Raw genomic sequence first — 23907 nt, forward strand, 5'->3', positions numbered from 1 at the left:
TCGTTTTAATTTAAGAACTCGTTATATCGGGAAGGCTATTATAATGCGTCATATATCTTGAAGTCCTTGTATCAAATATATATAAATTTATTTTGAATTTGCAGCAAATACAATTTATGATTTTTTTTTTTCAATTTTTTATCATCTACGAATATTTATGACTTCTTTAAACTTTTCGATAGAAACAATGAATAGTCCAGTCATGCGCAAACAATTTTAAATCATTTCCTGTATATAATAATGCCTGAGAAAACGTAACTGGAAAATGACTAAAGAATTTCCTTATTTATTCGAAACCGGATTCTGTTAAAACTTGTACAGAGTGACTCTCTCTGCTAAAAAGCAATCAATCCAATCATAATATTATTAGAAAGAACGGTAAAATGTGAAATATTTTTTGATATTGAATATTATGATCAAATGAATTGCAGTTGTCTAATAGAAAAGAAATGTTATATATATAATGTTATAATTTTAATCTTCATTATAAATCAAGAACAAGATTATCAAAAATTATTCAGATTTAAGATTATCATATTTTAGATTTATAGAATTATATTTTAAGAGATAAAAGAAAAAGTAACTAGAGATTAAAATACTCCTCAATTGATTTTTTTCTTTCTTTCACTCTTCTTCAAGAATCAGAGTTTGCAATTCTGACAATTCTGAGTTTGAGCTTTTTTTTCATTGTTACACTTTTATTATTATTTAACAAGTATCTTAAAAATATTAAAAACGATTTACAATGTATTTTAATTAAAAATTTAATTTTCATTTTTTTTCAAATCAATCCGAATTAATTCTAAAGAATTGATGAGGAAAAATTGTATTCTGATTTATATTTTCTGAAATTATTATAATAAAGAATTTTTTATATCGATACAAACGTAATTTCTAAAGAAGAGGCGTGTCCCTTTCAAAATATACTTGCGATTGTTAATTAGTCGTAACATCAACGCAAGATAGTTATTTCGCAGGAAATGAACATTAAAGTTTCGAAATACGATTGGCTCAAGAAAAATTGAGCTGAGTTAAAATGAGAATGGAAATAGAAATTGTCTAACGGAACTTTGCATTATATTCTGTGATCATAATATAGTACAAAGTAGAAAATTCTCTGTTTAATATTTATTTCAATTAAAACATGGAACAAATATTTCGATTTCTTTTAATTTAGATTAAAACAAATAAATTTGATTTAGAAATTTTTATTTTTTTTTTATTTAGCTCGGAACAGGCTATAAATACATGCATTCTACAGGATGATCGAACTTTTATCTTCTAGTGTTTTTCAATTGCATCACGAAATATTTCGTGTTGATTCTTTTCCGGAAATATTTATAAAACGAGTGTTGCTCTAATTTGGTATGCAATTTAATTCGTTCAAATAGCTGCATAAAATCATTTCTAAGAAATATAAAAGAGTATCATTCTATCATAAAAGCGATTTATTTTTTGAATGGCACATCTGCGTTCACAGAATGATATATAATCTATGTATAAATTGATGTCGATAAATCGTTCAAATAATTGCCAGACTTATATTTTTTTCTAATTTTAAATTTCTAAAAACGTAAGATATTAAAAAAATATATTTAAAAAATGATTTAAATAAAGATTTTCCTTGATTTCTGAAAGTATCTTATTGTTCGAGGCAAGATGATTAAATTTTATTTTCTTTTTCAAAAATTAATGATATTTAATAGATAATTTTTAAGACAATTAAAAAAAGTAAATATATGATATGATTTTTTTAAATTGATATATCTTGATTTTATTTGAATTGTATTATATGTAATTCTAAGAAGTTTTTGGAAATCAACTACAGAAGAATAAATATTATAATACTATAATAAAACATTTTAAATATAGATATAATCAGAATTCTTTTATTATACGGACAAACATGTCTGTCTTTTTTTAACATACTCTTTAAAAGTCACGTGACATTACATCTCTCAACGCCGCGAATTTTGAATAATGATATTGACCAATAGCGATCATTCATATAAAGGAAATATCACAAGTAAGCATCATAGTTTGTTTCGTTGCTACGAAACGTTATAAATCAATATTCATTCATTTCTTTGAATATTATACGTTTATGAACCTGTATATTTCACGTATTATGATCGATAGAAAAAGTAAAGAAACCTCTAGCCAACTTTCGATCGATGACTGCGTAGTGAATGCAACAATCGCAGTAAGAATGCAACAACGCGACAAAACGGGTATTTTTGATCAGCAACACGACATCGCAATATGGAAAGAGAAACAGTACTGTGACGTCATTGTGCACACGTGTTTATTTGAAACGTGCACGTTCGTTTCTCGGAAAGGTTAAAGCTTTCATGTTCATAAGCTCGTAAAGCAGCTTCGTAAAACGGTCACTTCGCAATGGAAACATCACGGCTATTCGCGGTGTTCTCGAACTGTTCTCTTCCCCTTAACATTTGGTTTTACGCGCTGCGTTCCAGTGCTGATTGCGCCCTCTACAATGCTATATTATTTGAAGAGGAAGTCACATATCAGTAATTTAATTTGTTCAATTTTATTTTATTTATTTGTTACTTTATCATTATTTTATTTTATTCATCGAATTGAATTTAATGCAATATTTTTCACGTTCATTAAGAAATAGTTTTTTCCCTATTTATAAAAATTTTTTTTTTCTTCTTATATGTTTTAATATAGGTTAAACATTTCAGATGTTTTTGCATAATAATCCTTTTTCATGACGTAAAAATTATACGTCATTCTTAATTAATATTATACAAATATTTATAGCTTTGACACGTATGGAATAAGAACAACACACCTTCGAACAGCTATTCTTTGACGTATCTGTTAAAATATTTAAAACGAGACAGGGAAAGAGGGATAGCAGTCGATTGCATTACACTCTGCGATCGATCTCGAATTCGAGTAACTCGATCATTTCTTGCGCGATACGTGGGAGGTAACCACGTGTGCAGAACACGTGGTCAAGCCATCGTTTTAATGGGGAAATTCTAAATACATATGTATACTATATATATATATTTTAGGTATGCATAGCGTTTATATATTATATTTAGATTTATACAATTTTGTACAATCTATCTTTAAAGTTTTAAATAAAATCTTGCATGAATTTTTTTTAACAGAGTGATGGAATACTATATTTTAAAATTTTAACTTTTAATTAATTTAGAATATTACAGAATTAAAAAAAAAAAGACAAAAGGAATTAAAATTTCGAATATGATTTCATCTTCTTAAAATAATATTTTATCGAAAATGAAATATATAATCCATTGTGCTTAATTAGATAAATTTCCTGATACGAAAATATTTGTATCTCATAATATTCTTTACTTATTATGATGAATGAAGAAAAAAATACTAACGAAATCTTTCCTTTAATTATTTTATTTACAAAATTTTTCATTGCTTTTGAAGTTGAAAATTTTATTTGAATTTTATTTCTTTTATTAGTATTTTGAAATCGTTAAAGAATCAAAGGAACTATATATGTGTTTCCTTTTAATTCTGATAATTCCTTATTCATGTTTTGATATTCTGTCTTACTATCTATAAACGAGATACAGAATTTCCCTTGATTTAATTCAATAAATCACTAGCCAAATTCAAGCACGTCACTACATTTAGCAAACCTATTTCTGATTATCTGCTTTTGATCTTTAGCGGGCAATTTCTGACCGGCCAGTCGAACTATGTTGGTGTTCCTAAAACAGTAGCAGAAGTCATATGTTCCTTGTATTCATTCGATAAATCCACCTTGTTTTCCATTATGATATTATATTATATTTATTTCTATATTTATATATGTATATATATAAATAAAATATTTTTCATATTTTAATTCTCTATAATAAAATTCTATATTTTTAACTTTTATAATTTACTTTAAAAATAATCTACCAATTAGAAGATTCTCATAAAAAATAATAAATTTTATATGATTCTTTATATCGTCAACACTGAAATTTTTATTCAAATTATTGATATTTTCTACTATCCAGATTATCCAATGAAATATAGATATAACATAATATATTGTATATATATATATATACATATATAATAGAATATCTACACTATACAATGAACAAGTTCCTAAAAATTCTCAGTTTACGTTTCGATAGAAATCTGTATCAACAATCGATTAATTTCTATACACGTGTATATCCGCAAATTAGTGCAATAAAGTAATTAAAAGAAAATCGTATAGGGATTAAGCAAAGTAACTGAAAATATGCCAACTGGTATATGGAAAAGGAACAAGTACGTAATCCACTCTCTTTCTCTCTCTCTCTCTCTCTCTCTCTCTTTCTCTCTCTCTCTCTCTCTCTCTTTCTCTCTGATTCTATTTCCTTTGTTCGTTTGCTCGTAGTTCATCGGCTCTATGGAGGTTCCTCGACCGACCAGCCGAGTGGAGATCGTGGCGGCGATGCGAAGAATCCGCGTGAGTTCGCATAATCTGTAATTAAACGTGCGGATGCCCTCGCGGGCCGGAATGGTTCGTTTATTTCAGCCTTATTCTGTCCCCAGTACGAGTTCAAGGCCAAAGGGATCAAAAAGAAGAAAGTGACGCTGGAGGTATCCGTGGACGGGTTGAAAGTCACTCTTCGAAAGAAGAAGGTAATTGTCGTGTACTACTTATCCGACTGGTTTGTTGGCTATTGCGTGTCGTCATGATCGCAGTGAAAATTAATTTTCTTTCTTTAAACGATTTTTAATTTTTCTTATTTTTCTTTCAATATTGATCCCTATATATGATAGATAGAGATATCGTATTACGTTTGTCGATGGTACAATTATTTTCGAATTGATTCTCTTTTATAATCTGTTAAGTTAAAGTTTAAAGGATAATGATTTACATTTTGAAAAAGAAGATTGTGACTTACGAGAATCATGTAATTTGAATATAAAATATTAAAAAACTATCATTAAAGATATCAATTAAGAAATTAATGTATATTTTAACGTTTACATATCAATTATTTGTAACAATGGATTCTGATTTATTGTGCCGCTGATTTTTTGGCTTGTTGTATTCGTATATTCCACGATTATATTTAGTTGTTGTATCCATTATCATTTTGCAAGAATGATGAATTCTAAAATGAAACATTGCGTGGAAAAAAAACATGTCCGTACATATTTTGGAAATGAGATGAGAGTCAAATTTAAAAATGAAATTTTTATATTTTTCTTCTGTAATTCAACGTGTAATTTATCATTCTACTGCCGCGAGCATTATAAATACTTTGTAAGCATTTTTAACATTTCTTTCTCAATGAAGTGTTATATTCCATGCGAGACACGCTATTCTAAGCTACAATTTCCTCATCCAAGATGATACGTCCATCCTACGTATCATGGGATTAATGAGTCGTTATTTGTCCTTTGTTTTCACAGAAGAAGCAACAGCAGTGGATGGACGAGAATAAGATATACCTGATGCACCATCCCATATATAGGTAAGCTGAATCGCTCGCTTCTCTCATGGGAACATCCTGCGTATTCTCGAGTACAAGAACAAGTTTAGCTCCTTCCAATTACACAACTTCCGATTAATTCTCTTAATTGAATTACGTATAAATAATTTTTATAATTAAAATTTTAGCTTATTACTTCCATGCAATAATTTTGTTACATTTTTTTTTTTAATTGTTTAAGCTTTTTATTTTGAAATTTTAAAAAATTGAAAAAGAGTAAATTGTAATTTATGCAATTTATTTTTCTTTATTGTTTTTTACAGGATATTTTATGTCTCTCATGATAGCCACGACTTGAAAATTTTTAGTTATATTGCTCGGGACGGTAGCAGTAATACATTTAAATGCAATGTCTTCAAATCTAGCAAAAAGGTAAGTTTAGATTAAGCAATTTAAATATTTTGTGTGATTACATTTTAGAAAATTTTAAATATTTATATATATATATATGTATGATGTATTTGTATTATACGTCATCAAATTTAAAGCACAAGTTAACACTTACTTCACAAATTTTTTTCTTATTTATCTTGATTAAAACACATTTAAATTACAATATAAAATCAAACAATGAAATGATATAAATTAATCAGAAACATGTGTAAAAATCTTCGTTAATTCTTCAAACTTTCAAAATAATATTTAAAGAAAAATTATATTCAAATTAATTTTGTAATGATTCAAAACGAAAAACTTTAAGTTTTAAAATCAATTGCAATTAAACTATCGTTTTACACAACGTGAATAGTCATCAAGTCATAATATTATGTGGTACACGTGCAATCTGTATGTCGCCTGGCATTTTATCAAGTCACGTTATTGTAATTCTATAAATAAACGAGCCATCCCTCTCCAGCTCTTTCACACGCGTATACACATACTTTTGCTCTACGACTTTTCTTCTACTTTTTCTTTCATCTTCCTTTTTCTGACGTTTCAACTCGATAAAGAGCTTCCTCTTTTCGTCTTCTTCCATGTTTCTTTCTCTCGAGCAATCATCATTTAGGTTTCTTCTGATAACTCTTCAGGGCAATTTAGGTGAATAAAGGATGTTACGTTATTTCTTTACCATGGTCATAATGGATTTGAGCTTTCATAATAGACTTCCGAAGATTAAAGTTGTTGAATGGTGTCTTTAAAGGAAGTAGAATTTAAAACGTCGAATGTAATTAAAATATCAAAGATGTTGGAGGAAATATAGATTACAAGTGTTTGTATAATAAGGAACTTGTAAAATATTGATACAATACTCTCATTTGGTTGATAAAAAGATTTTCATATTTATAAAACTACTTGGATTTCTATACACATCATTTAATTCTTCAAGGAATCTTTTTAAGATAATTTTAAAGATTCTCAAAGTATGTAACAATGCTTTGTAATCATCCAAATATTTTCCTCATCATTTGCAATAATTACAATTTTTAAAATTTTTCCAGTATTCTTTTCCAATATTCCAGTATTTTTTCAATGTATTTTATCTAATATTATTTTACAAAACTTCTTTCTAAATCATTAAAACTTTTAACATTTTTCAATGTTAAACTCTTCTGTAGTGAACGCGATTCGTTGCTTGTCAGAGCTATTATTGTCGTTTGGTCAAAGGGACGAGTAGAGTAGAGGAGAGGAGAGGAGAGGAGACGAAGTCGCAGAAGGGAGCAGAATGCACCTTCTCTCGGTCGAGATCATGGGCGCCCGGCTTTGGAAGATCGTGTGACGATAAAATTGCTAGTGTAATGCTCCATCCACACTGGCTCGTTTACGGCATATGATAGGTATTACCGGTTTATTATAATAAACGTTGGTTCTGGCTCGTATAATTTTACGTTCACTTAGAATGGATCGCTACAATTAGGATAGGAAAATTATACGGCTGTGTTGCATCTTCGTTATTTCGAATTTTCTTACATATATTTTTTGTATCAGTACAGTATTAAAAATATTTCGTTTTAAGTTATATATATATAGCTGATTTCAATGTAGATATATTTAAAATCATTATAAGATTCATTGTTAAGGAATTCTGTTTTAGAAGTTTGAATTATGATATGGTTGAATTGCAGCGATTTTGTAATATTATATTGGTTTATTATGTTGAATATTATAAAATTTAATTTCTTAAGAAATCGAAGAATTCTTTATTTTTTAAAAAGTATTTATTATATATTAAGAAAGGATTGGTAAAAATTTGAAATTACAAAAACAATATCGTATCAAATATGAAAACTTTAATATCTTTTAAGTTCGATATTTTCAAAGGAGAGATCACTTTTGCGAAAACTTGTAGACGTATTTTGAAACAAAATACCGTTCTTCTTTCTTTTTAAATGTAGAGATGAATATCTGATCGTATACATAAATTGTGATGTGACGTGGAAAATTCTAAGACATTTCGTATTGAAGTTTTCTTTTTTTTTTTCCTCCTCTTCATCTTCTTCGTCATCATTGTTTTATACGAGTCATGTCATTTTTACGATACATCTCTTTCTACTATATACATATTAAAGATGAATTCTTATCTTCTTATTTTTCATATTTATTTCAGTATATAATCTATTATTATTATTATTTTTTCATTTTTATATGCATTTTTAAAAAAAATTTTTTCTGATTTTATTTGTAATAAATTTTTGAGGTTAGGGCTTAGAAAGATTAAAATTCAGAAAAGCAAAAATTAAAAAAAAAAAAAAAAAAGAAATCAAATAAAAGAATGGAAAGAGAAATGAACTGAAGAGAAATAAATCGTAGAAGAAAAGAAATAAATCAAATAAAAGAACTATAATATATTACTAAATATATATATTTTTAAATATAAAATGATATTATTGCCGTATAAATTTTGTTGAAAAGAAGAATTCTCGAGCGGTTCAAATCGACATCCGCTTTAATGTTAAAGAACAATATCGTATATCTGAAAGTCAACAGAATAAATTGATTTTGTCACTTTGTTCTTTACCTTATTTTCTTCGTGCATACAAACTGCAGGAAAGGAAATTGCAATATTATTTAAATTTTTCTTTCATCGCTTTTAAAACAAAATTATCGAGAGAAGTTCGACAAATTGTAATCACAAAGTCTTGAAAATTATTCGAAGATTACAGTCAAGTCGTTTAAGTGCACTCACAGGGAAAACAAGGAGAAGCTTGATTTCGAGGAAGAACAGCTGAAATTAGACAGGCTGTGTTGGTCAACGAACTGTAACGCCGAACCACTATTGATTTCTTTATGGACAACAGTTGAATATTTCATTCGAGTAAGAGGAAATTAATAAGATGAAAAATCGTTTGACACAAAGTAATCTTGGTTAATTAATGTTGAATAAAAACTATTTGAATATTTGGATGAAAACACGTTCTTCGGTCTTCAAATTTTATATTTTTATTTAATATTATATTATATAATATTATATAATATATATTTATAAAATATTATATATAATAATAATAATAATATAATATTAAATAAATATTATATTTTATTTCAATATAAGTGTTAAATAATTATATTATTATTTTAAGAAATAAAAATTCTCGTTTATATGAATAGATATTACATGATTAAACGAAAATATAAAAAGTTATATAATAAAATAATATAATTTAATTAATTAACTGGATAATTTTTTAAAATAAACATCCAGTTAAATTTTATAATCTCTTCGAAATTATTATATAGTGTCATTATAATAATTTCGAAGAGATTATAAAATATATAGATGATATTTGAAAGCTGTTTAAAGGCTGATTCGTCAATTGGTATGTTTTACGTCATACACGTTATCAAAGTGTTAATTTTAACTTATACAGCATTGGTTTACAGGAGCTCATCGGTAATAAGCCGTTTTAAAAATATTTCTCAGCGAAACTTCTGTATGATCCCCGATACTGCGTTTGCGCGTAAATTCTCGTCTGAAAATATTTTGAATACCAGTGGCGCGTAGTTTAAATTAAACTTTAAATAAAATTATTATTCCTGGTGAATTTGAATTATTCCAGATGATTTTCTTCTACCATTTTATCCAATTTTCACAGATTTTCATTGATATTTTATTTAAATCAATTGATAAAATTTACTATATTTGAATAATATTTTGAACAATATTTTATATGAATATTTACACTGTTAGTTAAAAGGATATCTGGATATGTGATAATGTTCGTATATACTATGTTAGAATATACTTTAAATATCTCAGATAAATCAAGTTACTATTATTTTATTATTTAATTATTATTCTTCAATTTATTATTTCTTTGAAGTATATGCACAGAATATTCTGTTATGGTAGAATTATATCTTTATCTACATATAAATTACAATTTTTAGATCGATTGAGTTAATATATAATAAAAAATTAGTATGTAATTACATTTTATAAATTTTATTTCAATAATGAATTAATAATTTGATCTAAAAATTGTAATTTAATTTTATTATAACTTATTTCCAATTTTATTAGATATTTATTTCATTTTTTGTTTGGTTTTTTTTTTCGTTTCAAGCAGAAATTAAAATTTTATATGATTCGTAAATTTAAAAAGTGGTAGTCTAGAAATAAAACAAACTATATTGCTAGAATCATGTCGAAGAAATAACTATGTACCATGTGCTAATGTTTAATGTTTCGTAAATATCATACTATAGTTCTTGAGAGAAAAGAGCTTTTTCTATTTTTCGAATAATTTTGAAAAATTTCATAGCAGATGAAACTTTCGAATATTTTTTCTCTGATTTTTTTTTTTTTTTTGGAAAATTCTTGAACAATTATTATTTATTTAATCTTTATTTTTAAAATTACACAAAAGATGGAAAAAAATTAAATATGAGAATAATAGAAATAATAGAATAATATTTGTATATAATATTTATTCTTTTTCTTTTAAAATCCGGAAATGAGTGATCAATCATTCCATCTCTTAATCTGTTGCTTAATGCACTGGATTTTAGAACAAAGATAAAGAACTGAATAAAGTGGTGATTCAATAATTAAAAAAATTAAATAAATAAAATTGTTAGAGAGATTTCGTTACATTAAAAATGTTATAATAATTTAAAATATTTCAAAAGTTGTTGGACAAATTTACGATGAGTTTACGATCCCTATGCTATATACATAGTAAGAAAAATGTATATCAGATGTCGCCCCTTGTTCCAAATAAAAATTTTATCATTCAAGTAATCCCTTTTCTTTTTCCTTTGTCGTTTTTACATTTTCATCGTCATTAGCACATACATAGTCGTTTCTTCTTTAATATGAGTTTTATGTTAATAATAAAACTTAACCTATCTATATTTATATGTATATTCCAACAAAAATATAAAAAGTGTGATATATATCAGGAACAAATTAAAGAAATTTATTTTATTTTTTATAATCCAAAGTTTATGTATCGATAAATTCACAGATATATTTATAATTGTTATTTATCCAAAAAATATATTCATACGTTAAAATTTTATTTCACTACGATAAAATTACTCTTGTTATTCTATCTCTTTTTTTTTTTTATTTCAATATTTAAAGATAGATCAAATTCGTTACATAAACTTTGATGTAGCGATGTTTAAAGATGTTTAGCCATTCGTTAAAGTTCAAGGCCCGTTGTAAAAATTTTACTGAACGGCGATTTGTCGTCTAGGAAATAAACAGGATTGAGATTTGGAAAAGTGATTCGATATATAAGCTCTCGTTCGAGACGTTTTACTGCAGCTAAAAGTAAACAATTCCAAGAATGAATTAAGCTCTGTATACTTTTATCTTACATTGTAGAAGTAACTTTCCCGAATTACGACTGAAACTATTGTCAATTTCCTTTCCTGTGTTTCATGTAAGAAGTTTCTGGACGATTCTCAGATTTCAAGATAAAATTAGATAAATTCAAATGTTTATTCTACAAAAAAAAAAAGAAAAAAGAAAAAAAAAGAAGAAAAAGAAAAGAAAGAAAAAAAAACCTATTTACTAAAAGATTTCTCTTCATATTTAGAAAAAATAATAAAAATTTTATTTTTTAAAATAATATTTGATATCATTTTAAGTATTTTACAAATAATTCAAAATTATTTTGTAGAGATAGAATAGATTTTAGGAAAATAGAAGTATTAGAACACTTCATATACAGGATATTAATATATTCCGTGGAAAACTTTCGAATAATAGATTATAGGAGTCAAAACAAACACAAAATTTGTATAAATTTCAATTGAATTATTTATTAAGTTGTAAATAATTGAAGTTTGCTTTGATGAAGCGAGATGTAGATAATAAAAAGAGATAGCTCTATCCTTTATCTCGTCTCAAATTATTTATATCTTAATAAATGAATCTTAATCGACGTTTTTATATATCAATTTTTTGTTTGTTTGGTCTCTATAAATATATTGATCTTTCAAAATCAATCCTTGTCAAAAAACGTAACACTTTCTCTATTAACTATATACAATTTTTTAAATGTTAAAATATTATTATAATCCATTTTCGTCACTATTCTGGAAAAATTATAAAAATTTTGAGATTTATATATTAAAAAAAAACGAAAAGAACTTTTTCATTAACCTTTTCTGTCTAAATCATAGAGGAAAAATATAAAATAAAAAAAAGGAGAAGAAAAAAATATTCGATTCAAATAAATTATATAGCAATTAATTTCCAAATTCACTTTTATACTATTTCTAGAATTAATGTGTTTTGTTATCATCCATAAGGGAGGAAATACGAGAAGAGTAACGAGTAAAATCGCTCGACCGAATTACTCGCTCTAGTTGAAGGATGCTCGAAACGAGCACAGTGAAACGCAAATTTTAAGCGTTGCTTTTCCGTGTTGTAAAAGCTCATTTGCACTTCCCTTTTTTTTTTTCTGTCTCTCATTTTCTATCTTTTCTTCTTTTTGCATTTTTTCATTGTTTCGACTCGCTTAATGGCAGAACAGAAGGAGCAAGAGTTGGAAAAGAAACAGAGACTAGCTATTGAAAGAAATGCGCAGAATTTGGTCAGCTGTGAAGAAAATTAATGCAACAACAGTGGAAGTAAAAGAAGATACAGAAAATAACAAGATTTTAGCATATAATGAAATTATGATGCAAGTATGGTAATTGAAGAAGAATGAAAATTATTAGATGAATTATGTAAGATTGTTAAATGTCTAAGAGAGAAAAACAGAAACAGGAAATAGCAAGATTCTGATTGGTATTATGAAATTATAGGTTAAAGTTTCTTAGTTGAAGAACATTAAAAAAGAAAGATGAAGGGAGAAAACTGAAGAGGAATGTACAAAAAATTGTTGAAGAATAAATGATGAAAGGACAAAAGAATTTACAAACTGTAACAAAAATCTAATTATTATAACGAAACTGAATCAAAGTGATTAAAGATGATGAAGAGAAGAGGAATGAAAATCAATTCAAGAGGAGTTATGTGAAATTGTTAAGGAGTATCTAATAGAGGAAGAAAAAAGTTTACAGGAAGTACTAAGTTTTTAATGAAGTTGTAGGATAAAGTAATTAAAAAAAAATACAGTGAGAAAAATGAATAAAGACAAATGTAATAAGAAATATTGAGGAAAATGAGAAAAAGGGAATGAAAAAATCTTTAAAAAAAAAATTATGAATTATATTATGTGATTAAAAAAGTGTTTAATGTAATTAAAAAATAAAACAAGTTAAAATCATTAAAAAAGATTATACTAAGATAAAAATGAAGTTTAAAGACTACTACTACCTGTGAGTATTTAAACAATTTTACTTTTGGAAAAGATGAAAAATGAAATGATGAAAAATGAAATGATTTTGAAGAAATTGTTATTTGAAAAAAAAAATAAGAAAATTATCTCTTTATCATTAATATGTATTATGAAGATTAAAATAGAATTGGAATTTTTCTGTTTAATATTAATGAAAATTATTTGAATTGAATAATTAATTTGTAGAATAATAAGAAATTCTTTAAAACAATAGAATTTTGAAAAAGAATTTAAAGAAGATAATTAATTTTAATTGATATATATGAAAAGTGTGAAATATGTGTGTAATAAATAGCATTAGAATGCATATATTTCACAATTAGAAGTAAGATGAAGCCTGATGTAACATGATATTGATTAAATTCCTTTGTACATACAGAATAATTAAGGAATATAATGGCGTATGTGTACAGTGTGTACAGAAGCATGGATGAGAAAGGTTTAATGATTTTAATAGAGAAAGTGTTTTACAAGTGTTTTATGAAACTTATAGATATTATATATATTATTTTTTTTTTCAATTCACTTTCAAAAGAAAAACAATTCAAATATTGTTATTAAAAATTTTAGAAGATGATAATCTTTATTTTTCTTGAAGAATTTTTTTATTAGATGAAAAAAAAAGAGTATCATTTTATTAAAAAAATAGAAACAATTCCTATAACAATGCAATTATTAGTAATTATTGGATACCATAAATTTCCATCTCCATATGTATATGAACAAAATTATTAGTAATAAAATGATTATTTGAATTCTACTTAATATGAATTGAATTCCTATTATCAAAACATTAAATATTTTTTTTAATCTTTGATTAAAAAAAATACTATTATTGTTTGTTTCCAAAATTTCTAATATTTAATTGTTATGCATTTTAGAAAAAATATTTCATCAAGTCTTTTGATATGAACATTATATTATGACTCTGTTTTTCACATAAACGCAGCTCCATTGCATGGTGCAATGGTGAACTACAAATGTTTATGCAAAATAAAATTTTTACGAATATGATTAAAAAAAAATAAAGCTTAAATATATAGATATGTTTTATTTTCATGAGTTATACATTCAAATTTTGCATAAGCATTCGCATCAGTGTTTCAACTAAAGTAAGTAGTAATAGGTAGTACTGGACTGCAGTAAATACGTTATAGTACTATAAAAAAATAGAGAAGAAAAGAATGGAGATTCTCTCTGCAGTGGACAGACACGGAAATGCCATTGAGTTGCACGAAAGCAAGAATATTAATGCGTTTATAAATAAACCAGAGGAAACAAGCTGGTGATGCGTGTGTGTACTTACTTCTCGTCGTCGCTATCGCTCGGCCGACGATCCACCAGAGGCACGCGCCTTAGTTCCGCTTCGCCTAGCCACCCGTGGGCCAGATACTGCTCGTTTTCGTGTATTTCGAGAACACACGGCCGCGCACGAGCCTCGTTCCAATATTTCTCGTTTTGGAACGCAAGACGGTGAATCAAATAAATGAAGATTTCAATTGATAGGGAGGATGAGTGAGGGATGATAGTTTAAGAGGGTAAAAGGAAGAAAATAGTGAGGAAGTGGGGAGAGAGTGTAGAATGGAATAGTTAGTATTTGAGAAAAAGAAGGAAATAGAGAGAAGTGAGAATGGGATAATAGTTTGAGAAATTGGATGGTAAAATTTGAAGATGTGGAGAATGAGATGTGAAAGTGAAGATATGAAAGAAGAGAAGAGAGAGAAGAAAGGAGGAATAAAAAGGATAAATGATTTGGAGAATGGAATGAGGAATGAAAATAAAAATGGTGATTTATAAGAGAGGAAGAAAAGAAAATAGAGAGTGGAAAGGAGAGATATATTTAATGGAAAATATAATATATATCATTCATTGTAAGAATGAATATAAAAATAGAAAGCTATGGGAATAAAATAGAAAAGTTATAGAAAAATTAATTCTTAAAAGAAACTAAAAGTAGAATAATAATTGAAAAAATTTTGAAGGATCAATAAAATTTAAAATTGAAAGTTCAATTGATATATAATTTCATGAGGATATTGATTTCTATTGCAAAGATTGAAAAAGAATTGAAGAAGTTTAAAAGCATAAGAGAAAGTTTGCTAAAAGAGGTTTGTATTTGAAGAGAATTTGTGCTTGGAAAATAGAAAATTGGAAAGTGTTTTTATGAAAATAAAAGTATCTTCAAAGAAGATACTAAAAAAAACTGCTAACTAAAGTGGAAAAAGTGTTGAAACAGAAGTTGAAAGAATAAGGAATAGAGAATATCTTGAACACAGAAATTGTAAAAGTTTGATCAAAAAATGCTGAATTAAATTAACAACATTTTATGGAAAATCAAATGTAAAAAGCTCAATTTTTAACAATTTTAACAATCAAGTAAAAATTCTTATGAAAGAAGATGAATAAAACTTACAAAATTTAAATAAAATTTCAAGTTTGAACGAATTAAAATCAAGAAACAATTTTAACAATTTCAATAAAATGATCTGTTTAAAAAGTGTTTAGTGAGTGATGTGTCTGAAATATGTCAAAAAAAGAAAATTTTTGAACTTAATTTCTTTTATTCTCGTTAATATATAAAATTTTATCACGAAAAAAAAATTGTAAAATATTTTGTTTCATTCATTAATTCGTTGTTTAATTAAAATAATATGTAAATATTGAAATCATTAAAAATGATATGAAAATTATAAATGAACAAGATTAGTTCGAAATGATCGATGGAATATTATTAATGGAATTAGTCCAGAATGATCGATGGGATATTATTAATGGAATTAATCCGGAATATTTGTCAAATTCAACGTTTTATTTTTTTTATTTATTTTATTTATTGATTTCAATGTTTAATAACATTTTATTCTCTTTGCACTCTTATCCCGAAAATTATCATCGATTATAAATATTTCAATTTTTTCCTTTCTTTATTTCATAGATATTTCCTTAAGATTGAGTTAATATCTTACATTAATGTGTAAATAATAATTATTATAAAAATCTTAACCGTGAAACCGTAACAAATATTTATAGATTCCAGAAAATGAAGTTTTCAAAGGAAGCCTGGTTTTCTCACGATTTTGTTTCCGTTCGTTGAAATAATATATCGATCGAGGTAATTGGAGAATCGAAACTCTATGACTGATACTTTCACGGTTGCTTATTCAAACACTATTGAATATTTAATATTTTTGTCAAATTAAATAATTTGAGATTTATAAAAATGTAAACTTTCTTATTAATGTTGGATACATTGTTTTTTTTTCTAAATTTTTATTTCTCGATTTAAAAGCGAAATGTGAAAGATCAAAAAATTTAGAAATTTGGCATAAACGCGATAATTTATTTATTTTAGGCGTTTCTATTTCATTTTATAGATCTTTTGAAGCGAAACAGATTTTATCTCGTTTAATAAGCAATCTGATGACAACTATATCCTTGAACTTATCGATAAAATTACCAATATGTTATCATAATTAACTCTGAAATAAAATGAAAATTTATTAAAATATTTTTTTAAAAAAATGCATAACTATTATTTTATTGTCAACGTAGCATAATTTCTTAAATTAGTTAGAAATTTATTATAAAATAATCTTGAAAAAAAAAATAGAAAAGAGTAATATAAAGGAAAAAATAATATCATGATGCATGTCAGATAATTATAACACGAGTTTTTTTTTTTTAACATGATCGCTTACGCCTGATAGAAAGGAACGCGTATTATCAAGTCGTCACTTAATCACTGACGAGAGTATATTTACTTGTGTTACGCACGCTTCTCTAATCAAAGCGACGCACTCGTTCGAGGTTATCACTAATGGCCGTCATGTGGGGTCAAGTTCGAGATATATGAATGAGAGAGAATGGATTTTACCGACATGCTAATAAATTAAAATCATTGATCGAGATAATACTTTCTTTATAGTGATATCCATAAAAATATCTTTAAAATGTACTTACATACACACATATATGTTCTTACAAGTAATAATTTTATCTTTTTCGTTATAAATTTACAATAAAATACGAAAGATTATTTCTTAACAAAAAAACTTTGTAACGATACCTGTAACGAAAGATAAATAATATTTCTTGATTACAATAACTAAAAAAGATTGCCGCTGAAGAATTGAAAGAAATATATTGCAATATTTATTCCAATATATCTCTTGAAAAACCATATCTTTTCAAAACAAATAAAAAAATTAAAGAAAAATAAGAAAAGTTATAAAACGAAGAAAGAATACATAAATAAATTATACTTCGTTTTACAATTATTTCGAAATAACCATTCATGCAACCCACGCAGAAAAAGAAATCTCGAAATGTCTCGAAGATTTACAGATTCGAGATTAATTCCTCGAATGAAACGAGAGTGCGTTGCGAGCGCTGCTGCGTCGTCGATCGTATACACGTTACAGAGCAAATAAACTCTCGTGTAGCTCTGTTAACGACACGGGTTTGTAATAGTTTCTAAAGCAAGAGCAAGATTTATCGGGGAGTTTGCCAGTTGTCTGGTCCATACCGGTCGGCCGCTTGTTTATAAATGGAATCGTCCGGGTATGCTACACACGTAAATATCGATTCTTTAGCGGCGCTTTTGTATTCGAAATAAATTTTTCTAGATCGTTTATTGTTATCTACGAGATGTGATTCAAGTTATTTCGCGCATAAGAATTAGATACTTTCGAGAATAATAAAGATGATTGGTTCAATGGACAGAATTTACAAAATTGGAAACAAACCTTTCTACTACTACAGGTACTATGTAGAGAAGTGAGAATAAACTTGCTATCTGACATGAAGGAAAAATGAACGTAGAATTTTTATTAGATTGTTCTTTGTTTGTGATTTGAATGATAATAAACTCGATATTTGAATTTTAAATATTGAATTAAATAGAATCTTTTTCGCATCGTGATAGACATAATATGATATCTAAACCCTTAAGATATATTTAAATAATAATTCAAATTATAAATTATAAAATTATGAATTTTTTATATATTCTAAATATTAAATGTTCATCAATCATGACGCACAGATGAATCTCATTATCATTCGCGTACTTATAATAATAAAGTAATCATAAATTAAATATAATCCAACAAAATAAAATAAGAGTGCAAAAAGAAATTATATAATACATACCATATAACGCAGGACAAAAGAATGAACTCTTCATGGACATCGTAACTTTTATCGTGATATACATTTGGTGTATTTTCTGTTAAAAAAAATAAATCTATAAAGAGTAAATCTCGATCAAAATACAATACGTGTCGACAATGTTAAAGAATTCGATGAAGCAAACGAACTCTGACGCACCAGTGTCGCCTAGTTCCGGTCCAGCCAATCCTTCCGGCGTGGAGACCACACCGAAGCCCAGGAAGAAATTATCATTCAAGGAGCCTGAAATATTCAATTACCTAAAGTTGAAGAAACCTTTTCGAAAAATGAAACTGCCTTCCCTTCAACTAACACACTCGATATCGGCCGTCGATTTTAGCTTCGATGAGAACCCTTTCGAAGAAGAGAACGATGACCTCAAGGAGCTCGAGGTAAAGGTGTACGCTTACGAATAACGCTGTTTATGGGGTAAAGTTGTCTCCTGTACCTGAAAAAAAAAAAAAAATAAAGAAGAATCGCTCCGGGGACGATGAATAATTGCGGTGGAATAAATTATAGGATGTCCTAACCGTTATTTACGGGTCTTTTAGTTTCTTTTCCTCCTTTTTTTCTTCGATTGATTTTTTCTTATTGGTAGGAATTTTGATGAAAATTCAGATAAAAAGAATTTGAAAAGTTCTGTATTGGAATATAAATGAGGATTCGAATTAATTAGAAATTTATAGCGATTGAATATTTTATCTGGTTTAAAAATTAAAAGGAGTTTAAATATAAGAGTTAAAATTTGTATGTATTCGAAATTTAATTTTAAAATTGAAAAATTTGAAAGTTTGAAATTTAAAAAATTCAAAAAATCTGAAATACAATTAAAAAATTCAACATACTTTGTACAGAATTTTTATCTTTCAGTGTTTGAAATTTGTGATGTCAGTTAAGTACTTACAAACAATATCACCCTAATTTTTGCATGTTGTACCACCTCTAAATATTACTTGTACTTATTTTGTACGTTCAATGAAAAAGTTGGATTTCGTTAGAGTCAAGCGATGAGGGTGGTCAGAACAGTAGGACAAGCTTTCGAGGTGTGCCATAAATTAAGTTTAAACAACGCCACGGAGGAGCGGGATCGGGGAGAGAAGGAAAGGGAGAGGGAGCATGGTGAGAATCACCGTGACGTTTACGAAGATCAAGATGAAATACCCAATGTACAATCACAACCATCACCGTCTTCTGTCCATAAAGGTAAGTTTAACATCTTAATTTCTTTGGAATTATTATAAACAATTTATTTCAAATTAAACGAGAAATTTTTTATTTCTCTTCATTAACCACTCTCAATATGTTTAATACTTTTTAAAATAATAATAATAATATTATAAATTATAAAATTAAAAGATCCTTTCAAACTAAACATTTTTTCTTTTTAATTATTTTAATTATAATGTATATGAATGAATGAAGAAAATCAATACACTGTATATGTATGTATATTTTAGATATATCACTCTTAGGGGATACAGAAGATTCGGCACCAGAACAAACAACTGTTCCATGTCTTCTGCGGTCGCATGAAGTTCCAGCAACTACAGCGTCTACCTCGCCGATTAGACAATCGCCATCGGTATAATCATTATAGATTATTGAAAATATACTATTTTATTTTAACATTCTCTTTTAAGATATATTGAACATTTATAAATATTTAATTAATCTTACATGTAGGGCACGGTGACCTCCGATTGCGGAGGATTATTGGTTGGTGGCGAATTAACTGCTCTGAAACACGAGATTCAACTGTTACGAGAACGCTTAGAGCAACAAAGCCAACAAACCAGAGCCGCTGTTGCCCATGCGCGACTTCTTCAGGATCAGCTTGCTGCTGAAACTGCAGCTCGCGTCGAAGCTCAAGTAAGTGAAATGTGTTGTATAGTAGGATGTATAATATATATGCATATAATATGCATATTATATTATATTATAGATACATATTATGCACATGCTTCTAATATTTTAATTAAACATTGAGGTTACATATGAAATTTTAATTGATTTGATTTCTAGCTTTATTACAATTAATATCACAACATTCTATTATGTAAATTTATTATAGATAAAGTATATTTGAATGCAAATTTTTCAATTGTAGATAAATGAAATCAGAGATATTGAATTTACAAATTAAAGATCTTATTATATTATTATTCATATAAGTAAAATATGTTGTTATTAATTGTATCAGAAAATTATGCATTCAATTTTTTTTTGGGATGTTATATATATAATTTAATATTTAAAAATATTAAATTATAGATGTTAGTGTAAATAATCAATACTAATGAATATTATTGCATTTTACTTAATATTATTATATATTGATATATTGATCATTGAAGGATAATTGAATATTTTTAGATTTAAAAAAAATAAAAATAAATTAGACAGATATTTGTAAATATTCATTTGCTTGCATAATAATGATAAAACTTGATCTGTAATTGATGATGAATATTAACATATATTTAAATAGATACTATATTAACAAATATTACTCAAATTTGACAAGAATAAATTTGAATAAATACTAGAAGATATATACTATAATATACTACTGCTAGTATTAGATTTTATTTAAATTTTAGATATATATTGCAATAACATTTCATTGTTAATAGATAAATTTAAAAAAACATTGAAAACCGAATGATATTAAATGTATATCATGTTTTATTTTCTGTTCTTTTTGCAGGCTAGAACGCACCAATTATTAATGCAAAATAAAGAGCTTCTAGAGCATATAAGTGCGTTGGTTGGCCATCTTCGAGAACAAGAACGAATCTCGAGTGGCCACGTAACCTCACAATCTCAGTTACCAGGCACGGCGACAATACAACAGACTACTACTGTTCCTGATCTGTCGAATCTCGGCCAGGTAACACTCTACCGAATACCATGAATGTTGACATGACTATTCAACAACCAGCAAGCGAACGTTGCATTTCAATTAACGTTTAGCATTATATTTTGTATTTTTTTTGTTTTTCTTTCTTTTTTTCTTTTTTTTATACTGTAACATTTTTTGTACTGACGCATTTTTTTTTAAATGAACTTCTTAATAAAACAATTTATGCATATATTTCTGTTTTGCACCTTGTCATTAAAGAATAAGATGTAAAAAGATTTGAATTTGAATCAAAAGATATACATTTCAAATATCTTAGATTATTCAAATATAAAATAGAGAATGCATTTTTTTTTTAATGTTTTGGATATTAAAATTGTGATTGTTCTTTCTTTTTGTCTATACAATTTCATTATGTTCTATCATTCTAGTTTTTGAATAAGACCTAAATGTATGCTCAAAAGTATTTGCTTATTTAAATTAAATATCTTAATATTATTTTTTTTTGCATGAATAATTCATAATTATATTTTTTAAAATATTGTTTTGCGTTTATGTTAATGTTTTTAATGTGATTAAGATACATAAATAGTGTTCATTTATTTAATTGCGAATTTGAAATCAAAATCTGGATATCTGTTTTATATTATTTATATTAAAAAATATCATTTTTAAATAATACAAATATAAATTGCTAAAATTATAATTCAACAAAATTTATCATTAAAGTATGTCATATTTATAAATATCTAGAATAAAAATTAAATGCTCAAATTTACTATTTGTATTTTGTGGGAGACAAATATTAGGTTTATAATGGACTTAAAAAATATTTCATAAGGAACTTTTTAATCCTTTTAAGGAAACTGTATGAGCGGTTAGACTTTGAAATACGTGAAAACAATATTGCTTATGAACGAGCGCGATTCGTTCTATATTGCTCGACTGGAAGATAGCAATTTAATGCTGACATTAAAGCTAAATCGCTAATCCAATAATTATGCTAAGCGTCGGTGTGATGATGTTATGTAACAGGTCTTCGCACGGGATTTTGGACTTTGTGCTACCAACAAATGCTAGGTAATATTATCAATTTTTGATTCTTTACAAAGTATGCATCAGAATTTAAAAAAAGAAAAATATAATTTCAGGTAAAAATTATTCTTTCTTAATATTTGAAATTAAAAATATTTATTTTATTAAATTAATGAAAAATTAAAATATTAAGAAATTAATGAAATTTTTCAATATATAAAATCAATCAATATAATTTTAATCATTTCCACTTTTAAATATTTTTTAAAATAACATTCTAATATTGTTATTTCTCAAATAGTACCAACGAACAGGAGGACAAAATTCACCATGGGAATTGGATCCACCATCCCCATATTGCTCTTATCCGACAGATTCTTTATCTTACCCTGGAAACCTAAGTACAATTGGAATACAAGGGAACAGCAATACAGATCAATTACAGTTTCAAGCCCAACTTTTAGAAAGATTACACAACATAAGTCCATATCAACCTCAAAGATCACCTTATAATACACCATCTCCTTACACGATGGGTCCTAGTCTTCTTGTCCCACCTAATAATATACCAACTGTAAGTGAATTTTAATAAATGAATATCAAAATCACTAGAATTTTTTAATATAATATATATAATTGATACAATTTTTTCTATTTATAGAATTCAGTCCAATTGTCTCCAAACTCCATGTCATTAAGAGTTTCTCAATCAAACAGTTTTTCATCATCGCCCATAATGACGCACAAGTTAGATAATTATATAGGAAACACAGAAAATACGGAATTTAAGTCAACATTTATAAAACCTATACCCTGTACAAGTGAAAGGAATGTCAATCATGAGACAGTGGGTAAACAGGATCAAAATAACTTACATGAAGAAGTACCACCAATTGTGCTAGATCCTCCACCTCAGGGTAAACGTTTAGAAACAACACCTAAACACATGCCAACTAAAGAAAATTTGAATGATCAAATATCAAGTAAGAATGTACAAAAACAGAAAAACTTAGCAACCATTCTGAGAACAACTGGTCCACCACCGTCTCGTACAACTAGTGCTCGTTTACCTTCAAGAAATGATCTTATGTCCGAAGTACAGAGAACTACCTGGGCAAGACATACGACCAAATGATGAATTTTTTTCAAAATAGTTTTTGTTACTGTTCACTAAATATATTTTTTTTTGAATAGAATATTCTTTCTAATGGAAAAAAAATATTTTTTCTTTAATTTTTTTGAAGTAAAAATTAATTTGGATGTATAAAATTTGGAACTGATTGATTGGAAATTGTATAATAGATTACTTACACATTTTGTACCGTTTTTATTATACTCTTCTTAAACTTAATTATTATAATTATTTCTAAATTTTAAATATAACAAAAATGTTATATTCATATATAAAAGTTCTACTCTTTCTTGTAATGTAAATGAAATAGAAAATAAAAATTTAGTTCTTGATGTAATAAAGAAATCCAAAAGATTATTCACAATTTTGAATTGATAAAGAAAATACATTAATAAATTGAATATTAAAATTAAATAAAAGATTAAAAAAGAAAAATATAAATTTAGTTTTATCTTTTATATTAAGCTTTTA

General features: G+C 26.5%; 1 protein-coding gene and 1 long non-coding RNA gene across 9 annotated transcripts in view; one reads left to right on the forward strand and one right to left on the reverse strand.

The window, feature by feature from the left end:
- The window catches only part of LOC122716864 (carboxyl-terminal PDZ ligand of neuronal nitric oxide synthase protein-like), a 31048-nt gene extending 7409 nt beyond the window's left edge, over window positions 1-23639 (forward strand). The window contains exons 3-12 of one of the 8 annotated variants that reach the window (XM_043940321.1): window positions 4397-4468; window positions 4555-4644; window positions 5428-5486; window positions 5768-5876; window positions 19408-19612; window positions 19867-19991; window positions 20093-20278; window positions 21117-21299; window positions 22606-22878; window positions 22966-23639. In XM_043940321.1, the coding sequence (XP_043796256.1) occupies window positions 4397-4468; window positions 4555-4644; window positions 5428-5486; window positions 5768-5876; window positions 19408-19612; window positions 19867-19991; window positions 20093-20278; window positions 21117-21299; window positions 22606-22878; window positions 22966-23439 (1776 nt within the window). In that variant the 3' untranslated portion in view covers window positions 23440-23639. Of the gene's footprint in view, window positions 1-4396; window positions 4473-4554; window positions 4645-5424; window positions 5487-5767; window positions 5877-14661; window positions 14714-15214; window positions 15844-16270; window positions 16353-17786; window positions 17801-18403; window positions 18802-19407; window positions 19613-19866; window positions 19992-20092; window positions 20279-21116; window positions 21300-22605; window positions 22879-22965 lie in introns of those variants that run through there. The other 7 variants (XM_043940320.1, XM_043940319.1, XM_043940326.1 and 4 more) reach the window with 7 other exon arrangements.
- On the reverse strand, window positions 18337-20193 carry LOC122716868. Its single transcript, XR_006347110.1, has 3 exons — window positions 20087-20193; window positions 18569-18857; window positions 18337-18467 (listed from the first exon to the last, which is right to left on the reverse strand). It is a non-coding gene; the product is annotated as an uncharacterized LOC122716868 (long non-coding RNA).
- Window positions 23640-23907: the final 268 nt, after the last annotated feature.

Source organism: Apis laboriosa, unplaced genomic scaffold, assembly GCF_014066325.1.
Source record: "Apis laboriosa isolate Shangri-la unplaced genomic scaffold, ASM1406632v1 scaffold49_cov149, whole genome shotgun sequence".
Lineage (NCBI taxonomy): Eukaryota > Metazoa > Arthropoda > Insecta > Hymenoptera > Apidae > Apis > Apis laboriosa.